The following is a 16,321-nucleotide window of genomic DNA, read 5'->3' as shown; positions in this document are numbered from 1 at the left end:
AGAAAGTTGGCAAAGTGGCAGATAGAATACAACATGGGGGAGTGAGAGGTTGTGCATTTTGGTAGGGAGAATAAAAGCACAGTATATTTTCTTAATGGGAAAAGGCTTCGATAACCTGAACCACAAAGGGACTTAGCAGCCTAGTTCAAATTTCTCTTAAGGTTAACATGTAGGTTTAGTTGACAGTTATGAAGGCAAATGAAATGTTAGCATTGAGTTAAAGAGGGCTAGAATACAAGAGCAGAGATTTACTGATGAGGCTTTATAAGACTCTGGACTGTTTGCATTTGGAACATTGTAAGCAGTTTTAGGGCCCCACATCTAAGGAAGGATGTGCTGTGGTTGGAGGGGCGCCAGAGGAGGTTTGCAATGATCCTGCTAATGAAGAGTTGAGGTCTTTGGGTCTTGATGAGAGGTGGTAATCACTGAAATTTACAGAATACTGAGAGGCCTGGATAGAGTGGATGTGGAGATGATGTTTGCTAGGAAGAGAGTGTAGGATTCGAGGGCAGAGCCACAGAGTGAAGGTATGACCCTTTAGAACTGAGATGAGGAGGAAATTGTCTCGCTAGATAGTGATTAATTTGTGGAATTCATTGCCACAGGAGGCTATGGAGGCCAAGTCACTAAGTGTATTTAAGACAGTGATAGGTAAGATCTTGATTAGTCAGGGGATCAAGTGTTATGAGGAGAAGGCAGAAGAATTGGGTTGAGAAACATAACAGCCATGATCAAATGGTGGAGTAGGCACAAAGGGCTGAATGGTCTAATTCTGCTCCTCTATCTTATCATCTTATGAATATAAGCCACATGCCTAGTCATTTCCCAACTTTCTACTTTGGATGCGATCTCAAAATAAGTCCAGTTGGTGAAAAGTGCCACCCACACAGCCACAGTGTTGCTGCAGGCTGAAATGGATTGCTTAAACTATCATTCAAATTTGCGAGAATCATTTACTAACAAACGTGCTGCCTTCAGACTAAAATGGCATTCTCCCAATCAAAAAAAAATCAACATTATGCATTAATTTCACTTGCAGGGTAATACTAAGCAAAATGGACTGAATAGCCTCCAATGCACTGTAATGCTTCTGGATTCTTATACTTTATGTCCTATCAATTTATCGCACCAAACAGCATGCTCCTTCAGTACTTTGTAACAGGCAGACTACAGACATATGCAAACAGTTTACAACAAAACATCCACAATTCAATTTGATTTGGTGAGTGTGCGAATAGCCACACTAACAACCAATTTAAAATAATCAGTCAAACTCAACTTGGCTTATTCAAATGCAGGAAAATATTAAAGCCTAGCAACTTCTATGAGATACCTCGAGTTTGGGAAGACTATAGTTCCCTACTGCTTTTCTATGGCAATGCTGTGATACACAGTCGACTCACCAAACAATTGACACACTTTTCATATGTAGTGTACACTGAAATTTGGGCATTCTTGCATTTGTCCTGATAAAAGTGTGAGAAACAACTTGGAAAATATTTCTATTTTCAGCAATACTTAAGTTCTGTATTAAAGAATTATTAATTGCTACATAAAACAAGCTATAAGTTCAGAGTTTAATTTCTGAGGAAATTGCCAACCAGAAATGTGGGTCCATTTCTAGCTCCCCATCAACACTGACATCAACTGTTCTGTTATGCCATTCCTGATTTGATCACTGGCCGTAACATTTACAACAAAAATTGATGGAGTTTTTCAAGTCATATTTTTCTCAAGAACATTCAAAGTGCTCAAAAACAAAAACAATGGAAACAGTTATGTTCTTAACAATTTTACCATGAAAAAGAACTTTTCAAAAATTCTACAGTCTACCAGCATAGTCCAGCACAAATATTAATCAGAATGGTCATATGTTTAGCCTCAAGCAAAGTAACAACGGAACAGTCATTGTTGGGGCATACATTTTATCTAAGTAACAGGCAGATTGATACAAGGAAGATCATGGGACAAAGTAGATCTAATCCAAAGATTCTCAGTGTTCACTTAAAGTTGAAATATTAATACATGATTAAGGCTGTGGTTCCAGTGTTTTCACTGTGAACTATGTTTTCATAACATCTGTCCTGCATGACTACTTTATCAAACGATAAATTGTATAGGATTGATCGTCCACATAATATACATTTTATTCAATCCCAAAATTATTTCTGTACTACTTCTGAATGATATATATGTTATTTTAAGCTAAAGTTACTAGATGGCTACCTGGTGTGTTGCTGCTCACAGTTGCTGCAGTAGTACTAGCAACAGCAGGGGTGACAGATGGTGGCGGAATCCCAGTTGCTAGGTCCAGAAGTGGTTGTATGATCTCACTTTTGAACACTCCATTCTTCTGCCACAAGTTCAGTACCCGCACTACTTTACTCTGTAAAACACACATATCAACCTAATATTAGAGCTACTAATAATCACCAGATATTTAGCCAATACACAAAATTATACCAAAACTTCATAAAGAATGAACTGAAATCCCTAAAACAAAAACCTGTTTACCTCTACTCATTATAAACATCAGTGCTTACCTGTAATTAAGATGTGCTTCTCAAAGTAAACTCTCTCTTTTCCATATGAGAAAGTTAATATTTTTCAGTAGTATACAAACCATTTTTGACATATCATTTCAAAAGCTTTTGTACGGTGACTCAAGAAGCAAATCCTTTAACTCATTGAGTGAGGTTTTTCATTTGAAATGAAAACAGATAGGGCTGATAATGGTAGTGTGTTTGATTTTGTCTCTGTGGACTTCTAAAAGGCATGTTATCAAGTGCTAATTAATAGACTTGCAAGCTAAGTTGAAGCACATGCAATAACAAGGACAGTGGTAACATTGGCTGAATGACAGGAAACAGTAGGTGTGGACAGTTGTTTTTTAGAGAAAGAGACAGTGGGCTGCACCAGATTTTTACTCCCTTTTCCTGGACTTTTTTTGTTCATTCATAAGAGACAAGCATTACTGGTGAGGCCATTATTAAATGCACATCGTTAATTTCATTTGAAAAGATGGTGGTGTGCTATCTGCTTAAACTGCAGTATTCTATGCGATGTGCAGTGCTGTTATGGAGGAAGTTCCAGTATTTTGACCCAACAACGAGGAAAACACTTCAACATAGTTCCAAGTCACGGTGTGACTTGGGAGGGGAACTTTTAGATAGTGCTGTTCCTATGCATCTGCAGCCCTTGCCTGTTGCAGGTCATGGATTTAGAAGGTGCTGTTTATAAATGCTTGGTGATATGTTGCAGTGCAGCTTGCAGATAGTACACACGGCTATCACTGTGCATCAGTGGTGGAACAAGTTCCTGTCTAAATTGGTGGATAAGGTGTATATTGTAGAGATTGCTTTATCCAAAATTGCGTTGAGCCTTGTGAGTGTTGTTGCATCCGTGGCCATCCTTAAAACTAAAAAAGGATATGGATAATGAAGAACATTCCACTGCATTTTTGACATTCTTTTTGTAAATAGTTGACAGGTTTTGAGGAGTTGGGAAGCAAATTGCTCACCACAAAATTCTGTGCCTCTGACTGCTCTTGCAGCCACTGCTTTTCTTGATATAGATCAATAACCCAGACATGGTGTCAAAGACAGAATTTGCAGATGACAGAAAATTTGGAAGTATTGTAAACAACGAGGAGGAAAGCAACAGTGTTGACAACATTATGCGCAAGAGACAAAATGTAACACAAAGTATGAAATGTAGAATTGGGTTGGAAGAAAGTAATTACAGAATATAAACATATAAAATGGGGTACAGAGACTAGACAAACCATGCATAAATTGCTGAAGGTGGCAGGATAGCTTGAACAACTCGTTGAAAGGATATATGAAATTATGGGCTTTATAAAGAGATGATGAACAACATCTGAATAACACTGGATCAACCTGAACTGGAATCAAATTCCAGGCATTGCACATTAGAACTGTTATGAAGGCTTTAGAGATCACACAGAAAAGATTTGTGAGAATAGCTCCAAAGATGAGAACTTCAGTGAGGTAGAGAGATTAGAGAAACTGGAATTTCTTTTAAAAGATTGGGAGGAAAATTGATAAGAGGTCCCTTTGAGGGTCTAGGTAGGACAGAACTGCTCCCTTTGGTTGAAAACTCAAGAACTAGAGCATATCAATTTAAGTTGAGTGACAAAAAAATGGTAGCATAAATAATTTTTATTTTCTAAACAAGTGGTTCGGATCTAAAATGCATTTCTGTAGTGTGAGATGGAGCAAGATTTATGTAGCTTTCAAAGCAGAAAGAAACCAGAATAAAAATAATTATACCAAAGGGAAAGGGTAGGGAATTGAACTCGTTAATTATGCAGAGATCCAACATAGACATAATGACTTAATGGACACCTTCCACGCTGTAACAATTACATAATTCTCCACTTATGTATGGACTATATGGTCAGGACCATTCAATGCATTGCAGCCACTCTAGGTAGGTATCTCAATCTCAAACAGCACCTTTGAAAGTACTGCTGCAGAAGTATGCCCCTACGTTACTCCAGTACATGAGGCAGTGAGATCCAGGAGGGCTGTGTACAGGCTGTAGCAGCACTATGGTACTGCTTTAACCCCTCCTGTTCCACTACACTCCCAGGAGGAGGAACAGTTTGCCATTTTCCAATGTATCTTCAGTGACCTCCAGCCATCCTTTCAGGAACATCTTTACAACTGGAAAAGACCAACTGAAGTTTTGTGCTTCAACATAATGTTGAAGCACAAAAATCACAAGGTTTTCCTCGCATTTCAATTCATCATGAAATTACTTAAATGCAGATTTCACACAGTTGGCAAGAATGCATATGCACAATAAAACCTACATATTTTGACAATTAGGATTTCACAAACCATAAATATCTTCCATACACTGCATCTATCGTACAGTAAAAATGAGCCGGCACACTAAGTTTTAACCCAAAATGACCAGATAATTCCAGATTTGGTCTATGCTAAATTGATGGACTAAGTCCATCAAGTGAATGGAGTTGGACACCCATTTCTTAAGCTCCAGGTCCCTCACCACCCCAAAATTTATCAATCAAGTACTTATGCAGATTTTCCACATATCAAAGACATGTTTGTATTAAGTGGGAGGGAAGTCAAAAGGCAGAACATTGCTTTGAAGAATCTCTTCCCAATGCTTTTAGGTATCCTGTTCTTGCACATATGGTTATGACCTGCAATTGGAATCTTAAAGATGCACACACCAGCTTGATCAGGGTTAATTTATGTGGTTTGTTTACCGCATGCATGTTTGCTAGTGAAGTTCTTTGGCACAGTTGTAGTGTACCATCTATGAACGAGGAGGCCTGTGTTCTCAAGTGCTTCAAATGTGTGCAATAGCATCTCTGAACAGATTTATGGAAAAAAAATTCACATTTTTGCTAGCGTTTCTCACCTTGGGTATGGCTCAGTCTCTTATCAGATCATGAAGAGACAAGTTATTTGGAAACCTCAAGACCTTGAGGGATCATATTCAAAAAGCCATTATTGGTTGGAGATGCAAAATGCAGCTGTTAACAGAGGCAATAGACTGCAATCATAGTGACCTACAAGAAACACACTACAATCTTCCACTCAACCATCATCATTCCTCATTTACAGCTTAAAATACTAACTTGTCACAGACGTACTATCCAGGAACAGAAGGACATACTTTGCAGAAACAGAGGAGGGAACTGAAAAGCTTAAAGGAAGGGTGCAATAACAAATTCAAAAATTATGAAAAGCCTAAAAAAAAGTGAATTATTTGTTTACATTTGTTTAAAAAGCAGATATGGTTAAACTGTGCCCAATCGTCAAAGGATCCAGTATCATAGCACATAGATTTATAGTCATTTGCAAACTTGACGAGAGATAAAATGCTTTCACACAATGGGTGAGTAGTTTGGGTCTGGATGAACATTCCTGAAAAAGTGCACAGGAGGCAGTCTGTGGAGGCATTTCAGAGAACATTGAATGATTATTTGAATAAAAACAATAAGCAACAATGTGGCAAAAGAATGGCGCTGGAAAAGCAGAGCAGGTCAGGAAGCACCAGAGGAGCAGGAGAGTTGGGCATAAGCCCTTCATCAAGAATGCCCAAATTGTTGACTCTCCTGCTCCTCGGATGATGCCCGACCTGCTCTGCTTTTCCAATGTCATCCTTTTCGATTCAGACTTCTCCAGCATCTGTAGTCCTCACTTTCTCCTAATAAATTGGGAAAAATCAGGCAAATCACTAAGTCATAATGCTCATTTGAAGAATCAGAGTAAACACAATGGGCTAAATAGCCTCCTTTCTGCAGTAACAATTCTGAGAATCAGGAACAACAGGTCCGGTGGTTCCCAAACGTTTTCTTATTATGATCCCACTTTGGTATAACTGCAATGCCTCCAGATCACAGAATGTTGCAGGATTTTCCAGGAGGTGGAGAAAACTCCTAGAAACCTTACAATGTGCAAGTAGGCCATCTGACCCATCAGTCCACACTGAACCTCTGAAAAGAATCCCACCTAGATTCATCTCCTTACTCTGTCCCTGTAACCCTGCATTTCTCATGGATAATACACCAAGTCTGCACATCCCTGGACACTACGGGCAATTTAGCATGGCAAATCTACCTAACCTACACATCTTTGGACTGTGGCAGGAAACCAGAGCATCTGGGAAGAAACCCACGCAGACATGGGAACAATGTGTAAACTCCATTTACAGTTGCCTGACTGTAGAAGCAAACTCGACTCCCTGGCGCTATGAGGCTAAGTGCTAATCACTGAGTCACTGTGTCACCCTTTGCCAGAGAAAGTTGCTCCAGAGTTTGGGATAGGAAGTGACAAACCTCTCACAATATGGTTGAAATGCAGATCCCTGACAGGAGTGGCGGTAGTTCGGGAGGTAAGGAGGGGATGAGAGACCTGACAGGTAGGAGAAGCTGTTTAATCCATAGAGGTTTAAGTAAAAAGCATCCACTTTGCTACTGAGATAGAGTTCATACTTCAAGGATCAAAGAACTGCTACTTAGGCCATAGTCACAATTTAATGAGCTTTAAAGAGCTTTAAGCTGGTTGCAATTGGTCAGAGCTCCACCAACGATTGTTGCCTTTTATCGCACAACCCCAAATTGTTAGATAGCAACTCCACTAGGTGTTGCAAACATCAGTTTGGGAAATCCTGGCAAAGATTCAGAATACAACAAGAAGAATACAACGAGTTAGTAAAACCATACTCATCAAGAGGATTATCAGAACGTGGAACTTCACCTGAAGTGATTATAAGGTCATTTAAAAGAGAACAGGAATGAGAGTACATAGACAGCAAATGAACAGAAAGATGGAGAGTTAGTATTTCAGAGTAAAGTGTTTTCACCATATCTCAACAGAGGTGATGACACGTCATCAATGTTTTGCTCGGCTTGCACAGTGTTTCCAACACTTGCTAACTTCTGTATTATTTTGCTTTCCTTTTGATTAGAATAATGACAGAAGCCTGAAAGAAAATTTTGTTTCTTAGTAATTCAACTGTGTAAACTGTTTCCAGATAAAACCAAAAGTGATTTTGGGAAACTGACTGGATTTAAAATTTATCCAATGGTTAGATGGATCAAATGCAGTAATAAGTCAAAGATTAAAAGAACTCAGGTTTGATTATGAAAAAGAATAAAGGTTGTTAGATTTATCTTGCATATAAAAACACTGCTTTCATTAAATGCCAAGCATAATTCTTGCATGTTTACACATGTTAGGGAATCATCTTGGCAGTATGTGCATCCAGTTATAAAAATGTCAAGATGCAATTTGATGCTTGTACTCCCTACATTCATGAGTATTGCAGAGTGCCAGCTGTTAAAACTCTCTCAAAGAAAGACTGTTACTGCAAGCATCTGCGTCTTCTGGTTTGTTGATTCTTTTCCCCACTAAGTCTGATGGAAGGCTCATGTTCCCATTTTCACTTTTCTGATAATGTATCTTCTTTACTGCATGAAGATCCCCATGGGTGGTCACTGATTCACATTTCTCTTTCTACTTGAATTTCCTCCTTTAGTTTTTGTCCCCATCAGTCTACCATTCAAGGCCTCAGATCAGCCAGGACACCAAACCTGCTCTTAGTTTTATCACCACCAAGCTTGCTGATATCAAAATCTTTCCCACATCTGACTGACTGTTCTGTGTCCTCAGCGTGATCTATGCCATTACCAAATGGTCGTCATCGAATGTCTGTTGCACTATGTACTCTAACATTATTTAACAGTGCTTAATGGATATTTGATTGGAGTTCTGCTGGCATTCAAAGCTCATCTGGTTTTGTAGATGTTAAAGAGTAATCTTGAGATCGTGGAACAAACCGTACAAAGTGATCTCCATTATTTGTGCATCTTTCATTTCCACAGCGGCCTAGAAATTCTGAAATTCAGTCCTGTCTGCACCGATTTGTGCATTCATGTTGCCCATGAATACGATGATGTCAACTTGTGGAATCTAGTTTAACTAATTGAAACTCTTCATAATACCCTTTTCCCACAGTAACTTGCGCAAATGATTTGCAAATTTCGCTGCCATAAGTAATTTCACTCACTGGAGTCCACTTTATGTATGGCAGTTGCACTTCTATCAAGAAAAACTGCTATTCCACTTGTGGATGCTGTCAGATTATCCAGGAACTAATTCAGTATTTCCACTACAGTTAAACTTGTCTAAATCAGCCCAGTATTTTATACAGTGATTTAGGACATTAATTATATAACTGCTTATCTCTGAACACTTGTGTGAGACAGCACACAGGATTGCAACAGCTTATCAACTCAGTAATCAAGGTGAAAGAGTGGGACTAAGTATAAACATCAAGAAAACAAAAAAAATTGTAACAGAAGACCACTAATAACCAACAGATACTCATGCCAATCAAAGCGACATCAGAGGACATTGCTTATCTGGACAGTTTAATTAATGTCCAGGAAGCAACAGACAATGTGAAAGTAGGGGACCACAACTAATTTTCAACCAACTGAAAATGATTTGGACTTTACAAAGGGAACAGGCTCTTTACTTACCTATATGTTTGTCAAACTTGGAATTTGAAAATTGCCAAAAAAAAGTAAATTGGATGCCTACAATAAGAATTTCTGAGATTTTATACTCAATACTGAAATTAAGAAAATACTCAGAATAGCCTGCCATTTCATCTGTCATCTTTTCTTAAAGAAAAGCTCAACTGGCTTTGCTGCTTCACCAAACTCCTATTATTACAGCATACCCAGAGGATTTTGCAATAGACTCCTAGTAGGCTTAGGAGAGGGACCCAAAATGAACTGGCATTTGACTACTGGTAGAGATCTCCAGCTGGTCGTCAGACAGTAGAGAGATGCAAAAATGTTGGCTGTGGCCAGGAACCAACAGCTTTGCCTGACCCATTTATACCTAGACATAGGTGTGACTAAATCAAAGTAAGGTGAAAATCATGAGTTATAATGGCACTGGACGAGGGTTTACACCAAGATGGTGATTTTCTTTTAAAAGTTAAAAATCACACATCACCAGGTTATAGCCTAGCAGGTCTATTTGGAAGCGCAATCTTTCGCTGCTCCGATAACTTATTCTTCCAAATAAACCTGCTGGACTATAACCTGGTGTTGAGATTTTTAATTTTGTCCACCCCAGTCCAACACCGGCATCTCCACACCATTTTCTTTTAAAACTACAGTGGTACACAAGACAAGCAAATGAAAAAAAAAATGCCTTTATTAAAATTATAAATCACATACAAAGCTTATTCTTTGGACAGATGGGTTGGTAGGTGGGGGACTGTAATTGGCAAAAACCTCACACTCTGAAGTACAGTTGTTTTAGTGTACTACATTTCTTGAATTAACATGGGCAACCATTAGTCTCCTTCCTAATGAAATAAGTTCTATTTTATCTCAGTTACTATGTATACAATGACGCAAATTTTAGTCCACATAATCTGCTGAAAAATTTTTAATAGGCTTTTCAGATTTCTCTCATATTATTACTGCACCATTTTAAAATAATGAGAAAGGACTAAAGCATTATTCATTTAACTTTGAGTTTATTTTCTCAAAGTTGCTACTTTGTAAAATTTAAGGCATGGGTTGTGGGCTTTGCTGGCTGGCAAGCATTTATTGCCTGATCTGAGTTGCTTTCGAGAAGGTGATCGTGAGCTGGCTTCTTAAACCGTTGCAGTCCACATGCTGTAGGGTTGACTAAAATATCCTTAGGGGGAGAATTTCAGATTCAAGAATCTGATTTTTTTTTAAAAATTGAAGTAGTTTCCAGTTGTCTTCTGCCATCATTCTCACTTTTATAAATATATTGTAATCTGTCTACAGATGTAAGCACCAATGTCAGAACCATAATTTCCTCATCTGGTCAGAAATCCAGCATTTGTTACTGCTCGTTCTCCACTTCTTCGAATTCACTTCCAAAAGTTAGTGCTCCAATCAGAAATTCATCTCAAACCTAGCAAACTTCAAATTGTGCTAAACTAACTTTATGCTCAATCAAAGCTTAAGATTCAAATTCTAAATTATCCAGACTTCATCCAGACTATACTTGATAAATAAGTGAATTAGCTGGTTTGGTTCAAAATGTAGCATCAGCCAAGCTGGATTCATTAAATTAAAAAAAACACTGAAGAATTCATATCATTAGTTTAGTTTTATTGCATTAAATTTAGTGCATATACTATACAGACTATGAAAACCACATACCTTGTCATCAGCAGGACATTTGTACAAGTTTTGGAAAGTTGTATTGATGTTCTTGCAAAATCTGGGCGCAAACACATCCTTTTCTGGACCAAACTGATGACGAGACTGACGCACAATTGAGTCGATAACATACAGCCCTGGGACTTTGTATTCTGGTTTACACTGTGGATATATATTTAAATACAAATAAAGCACTTCAATAAGATAATATCCAATTTACTTTGGAATATTATAGCTATATACAAAACCAATCTATATACTGGGAAAATATCAGGAATGGCATGTTGTGGGTTTTAAGTCCAAGACTCTCCACATAGCGTGTTGTGAATTTTGTTTGTGCCATTCAAGTTAGCTGCTAACTGAATTTGAGTACGTTCCTAGATACAGTAAAAATCAAAAGCAATTTCAACACAGATTTCTATAAGCATCCTAAATGTAGAAAACTCTTCTCTTGGCTAGAGAATTTTTAAAAAGCGGGGAAAAAACTCATTAAACCTAAGAATATTAACATTTCAAAGCAAATGTATAGAAAAACTAGATTAAATTGAAGAGTTTTTTAAAAAAAAAAGTCTTTCTAGTTTTCAGCATAGAAGGCCAAACATATCCCTCAGTGCTGCTGCTGATCATTTCATTTTGTTCTCACATAGGAAATATTTCCAAATATTAAGATTATACCGTAGCAACTAGGTGTCATTTCTTTGTTACAATATTTTGTTTTCAGCATCTGCAACGTTTCTACACTATTAAGTGCTACACTCCCATCTCAAAATTTTACAGTTTCGTGATCAGAAGCTCATTGAAATGACAATATTTCAATAATAGTGATTGGCAGCACAGAGACTAATAATCCAGTAATAATAGGTTGCAGCATAACAGAAAAACTAGAAAAGGAAGACAGTGTTTATCTTAGGGAACTAAGCGTGTATTTTGGGGGGTACTCAATGAACAAAAATAATGTTAATTTTGGACAACTAAATGAAGGAAAACAATTTTGATAAACTTTATCAAGTTTAAAAAGTCTATATAAAAACATGTTTACGTTTGAAGAATAATAAAGTAATAGAACATTAGTATTTTAAAATAAATCATTCAATGAATAATTGTAGATATTTCATGGCATTCTCCAGGGTTTATCACAGAGCGTTTCTGAATATACAGCATGCATATAATTAGTTTTGATGCTCACCATTTACAAATTTATTTTCTTGTGTGTTCTTTCACCCCTTTCTTCTCTTTTTAGTGGACTTATTTCATTGTCCTAACTATTTAGGTTCATACTCATGCCTTGCACTTACATTTTATACAATAAACCATTCACCAAGCAGTGATCTTTCTGCACTGCAACAATTTTGTGATTCAGTGAATTGTAAATGGACTGAAAAAAAATCTTTTGAAAAAGAATTAACTTAAAAAGGACTTGGAGCAACAGGGAGGCCAAATTGCAACGTAATATTTATGTTGCAGTTTTAACATAAAAAATACTAAGCTGCGTCTTAGAAGCATTATATTATAAAGAATGGCATATCAAGCTACAGAAGATGATATTAGTTAAAGAAGTAAGTTTTAAGCAGCATCTCAAAGACAAGAACTAAAGTACAGTGGCAAATAGATGTAGGGAGACTAGTTCAGAGTTTATGGCTGAGGCAACCAAAAGTACAGCCACCAATGATAGAGTGACTAAAATCAGGGCTGCTCAAGAAGTTTGATAAAGAAGAGAAACAAAATCAAGATGTTGTTTGACTGGGGCCAATGTACATCAGCAGGGGGCGATGGTGAACAGGACTTGTTGCAAGTTAAGAAATGGGCAATTTTGGATTATCTCAGGTTTACAGACTTGTGGGATACCAACAAGGAGTACTTTGGAATTCAAGCTAGCAATACAAAGACATGAATGAGGATTCCAGTGGAAGATGAATTGAGACTAAGTGAAAAAACAGAAGAAATGAAATCAAAAGTTAAGACTGCTTAAGTGCCACAGCTGCACATAGATGCTGAACAAAACGTAACTAGAGGACAGGAAAATAAAGTTGCAAGCTTCACATGAATGAATTTCTCATGCCTTCAAGACCAAAAAGCTCCAGGCAGCAAATGCTTTAAAGAACTTGCAATATTATTCTTTTATTATATTATTATAACTCCATCTTTCATTAGCTGTAAAATAATGGAGAAGTCCTGAGGTAGTGACATACTTTTCAAGTATAGCCTTTATTGTAATACAGGAAATGTAGCAGCCAATTTGAGAAAAGAGAGGGATTTTGCAAAAACATATTGACTCAGGAGAATTTTTCTCTTGTTCAAAATATTAGATTACTTACTTACAGTGTGGAAAGAAGCCCTTCGGCCCAATAAGTCCACACCGACCCTCCAAAGAGCAACCCACCCAAACCTATTCCCCTACACTTACCCCCCTCACCCAACATATTACGGGCAATTTAGCATGGCCAATTCACTTAACCTGCACATTTTTGGACTGTGGGAGGAAACCGAAGCACCCAGGAGGAAACCCACGCAGACACGGGGAGAATGTGCAAACACCACACAGACAGTTGCCTGAGGCGGGAATTGAACCCGGGTGCTGTGAGGCAGCAGTGCTAACCACTGTGCCACCGTGGCGCTCAAAATATTTTGAGATTTTTTTCATAAATACAAATAAGTTATTTATGGGGGCATACTTATCAATCCAGTCAGAGATACAAGCGATGATGTTGGTCAAAACTGAACTTTCCAAACTAGTCACTTACAAGATTTTTCCTGATCATTATTTTAACAGATAGCTACAACTACTTTGTATATTTGTGCCTGAATAATGTGACGTTTAACATATTTCTGCCTGTGACAGTGAAACTAAAAGAGTGAGACCTATATTTTGAGCCATAAGTCAAACATTGAAACAGATAAAGATGCTATACTTTGCTAATTCAGATTTCTTCAACCTGATACAATGTATAGTGGTTCTGCTCAATTTGTTGCAAAATATATGGCTGCAAAGGGACAAAATGCACGTCAACATTAAAAAGGATCTGTCCAGAGAGAAAGCAAATTTCTTGATTGCTTTCTAAATGATATACATATTTGCTTTTCACCTCTAGCTGAGTATGTCTGTACCAGTATTATATAAATGCATACAGATCACTGGTAGAGAGGAACTCATTTCCTACTGAGCAAAGCACAAGAAATATGTTTTTTTTAACATTTATTTCCTTTCTTAAATAAAGTTGCAATGGTACCCAGAAGAACGTTGCAAATTCATCAATATGATTCCAAATTTCAAAGTTTACAAACCTTTCACAAGTTACCACTGGCTAAGTTCAGAATCAAAATTACTATCATTCATATAAACAGAACAAAAAGATGTAATTCTGTAACAATTTAAAGTCCATAATGGTACATTCATAATCATACGTCTGCACCAAGTGTGTCTGCAATTGTACTCTTTTCCGGAATTTTAAAATGGATTTTATGACTTTGAAATCAAGTTTAATCTGCAGTCCAATGATTCATTGGTCTCTCACCAAATAATCTCAGGTCTCCAATCTTCCCATGTGGTGCACTATGGGAGATCCATAAATAAGACCTAAACCATAAGATACCAGATCTCCATTTTTTCTGTAACTGTATTTGCCCATTGTGTGTTCACCATGTTAACGAGCTAGGACATTGTACAGGTTTCACAAACATTTCATAAGAAAAAGTTCTCTTGTACTGTTTTGATAAATAATTTCATCCTACCAACGTCAGAGAATTTCTGTTCTCTACAATATTTATTGAAACTGGGCAGGCGATGCAATAATGAGATACTCAGAACTTGTTATGAATTACTAAAATATCTAGAACTCTAAATTATGTGACAGGCAGTGCTACAGTCTAAAGACTTTGAGACTGGAGACTTCAACAAGGGCATTTTTACAACTATTTCTAACACACTCCCACAACTCAAAGATATGCAGGTTAGGTGAACTGGCCATGCTAAATTGCGCGTAGTGTTCAGGGATGTGTGCATTAGAGTTATATGGGAATGGGTCTGGGTGGGTTACTCTTCAGAGGGTCAGTGTGAACTTGTTGGGCTGTAGGAATCCTAATTCTAATACATCTTTATTCAATAGAAAAAGATAATAATTTTTTATAACCTATGATGATTATAAACTAATTCCAATTAGTTGTGACATTCCATATTGGTGCCCTAAAGACTTTTATTTTGGGAGGGGAAGGGTGATTGGATGGATTTTTTTTTGGTTATTGCTTGCTGTCAATTAAATTCAAAGTCCAAGCAATTCAATAATCACACATTTATCTTATAAAACCTTCACATTTTAAATTCTTCACAGGAGCATTGTGAAGCAAAATATTGGGAGAAGATAGTCAAAAGCTTGGCCAAAATAGTAGATTTTACTGAGCTCTCGGAGGAAGAAACATGTTTAGAAACAGTGAGATTTACAGAGCGAACTCTGCAGTTTCGGGCTTAGGCAGTTGTCAGTGTGGCCATCTTAGGCGCAGCAATAATAAGAAGGGATGGTCTAGAGATGCGAATTAGATGACAGCATATATTTTAGACAGTTGTGGGGTTCGACGAGGTTTAATAGATAGGGAGAGGGGAGACTATACAGGAGTTTGATTACAAGGACGAGAAATTTTCAATTGAGGCATTGTTATATTAGCACCATGATGATAAGTGAATAGGACTTAGTGTAAGAAAAAATTCAGAACCGCAAAGTTTTGGATGACTTCAGGTCTACGGAGGGTGGAATGTGGGACATCAACCAGGAATGCATGAAAACGTCAAGCTTAGAAGCCATAAAGGCATAAACGAAAATCTCAGCAAAGATAAACTGAAGGACAGACAGATTTGAATGACATTATGGATGCAAAAAGGCAGTCTTAGTGATGATGTGAATGTGTGTTAGAACCTCATTGTAAGATCAAATATGATGTTAGGACTGAAAACAGCCTGAGCATTGATGGGGCAATAAATTTCAAAATCAGTCAGTGTTTGACTGATGATTCAAGTTAGGAACAGGTTATTAAATAAAGAGAAGTCAAGACTATAGAGCAGATTGGTAATTTTGCGACAAAGACAAGTAGAATGAGATGAGAAGGAATAGAGAATACTTCACTGAAATCAGGGAATGTTGTTGTTTATCTGGACTTTCAGAAGGCCTTTGAAAAAATGCTGCACAGAGGCTGCTGAACAAAGATAAAGATATTACAGGCAACGTACTAGCATGGATAAAAGACTGGCTATCTGGAAGAAGGCAGAGAGTGGGGAAAAAAGGGTCCTAAACGTGGGACTGAAGCAGGTGACTAATGCTGTTCCACAAGGGTCAGTGTTGGGACTACAACTTTTCACTTTATACATTAATGACCCGGATGAAGGAACTGAGGGCATTCTGGCTAGGTTTGCAGACGATATAAAGATGGGTGGAGAGGCAGGTAGTATTGAGGCAGCAGGGAGACTGCAGGAAGATTGAGACAGGTTAGGAGAGTGGGAAAAGAAGTGGCAGATGGAGTACAACATGGAATGTGTGAGGTCATGCACTTTGGTAGGAAGAATAGAGGCAAGGACGATTTTCTAAATGGGGAGGAAATTCAGAAATCTGAAGT

The 16,321-nt window shown here is 37.6% G+C and overlaps 1 protein-coding gene across 4 annotated transcripts in view; it reads right to left on the bottom strand.

The window, feature by feature from the left end:
* Positions 1-16,321, bottom strand: part of tiam2a (TIAM Rac1 associated GEF 2a) — a 289,699-nt gene that overhangs the window by 203,533 nt on the left and 69,845 nt on the right. For 3 of the 4 annotated variants that reach the window (XR_011961891.1, XR_011961892.1, XM_072581039.1), the window contains exons 4-5: positions 10,724-10,885; positions 2,227-2,386 (exon numbers count right to left, since the gene is read on the bottom strand). Coding sequence is in view for 2 of the 4 variants with exons in the window: in XM_072581039.1 (XP_072437140.1) it covers positions 2,227-2,386; positions 10,724-10,885 (322 nt within the window). In the remaining 2 variants the exon portion in view is untranslated. The remainder of the gene's footprint in view (positions 1-2,226; positions 2,387-10,723; positions 10,886-16,321) is intronic. The other variant, XM_072581040.1, reaches the window with a different exon arrangement.

Source organism: Chiloscyllium punctatum, chromosome 11 (assembly GCF_047496795.1).
Source record: "Chiloscyllium punctatum isolate Juve2018m chromosome 11, sChiPun1.3, whole genome shotgun sequence".
Taxonomy (NCBI): domain Eukaryota; kingdom Metazoa; phylum Chordata; class Chondrichthyes; order Orectolobiformes; family Hemiscylliidae; genus Chiloscyllium; species Chiloscyllium punctatum.
Note: the sequence above shows the minus strand (reverse complement) of the source record. Positions and strands in the feature narration are given on the sequence as shown.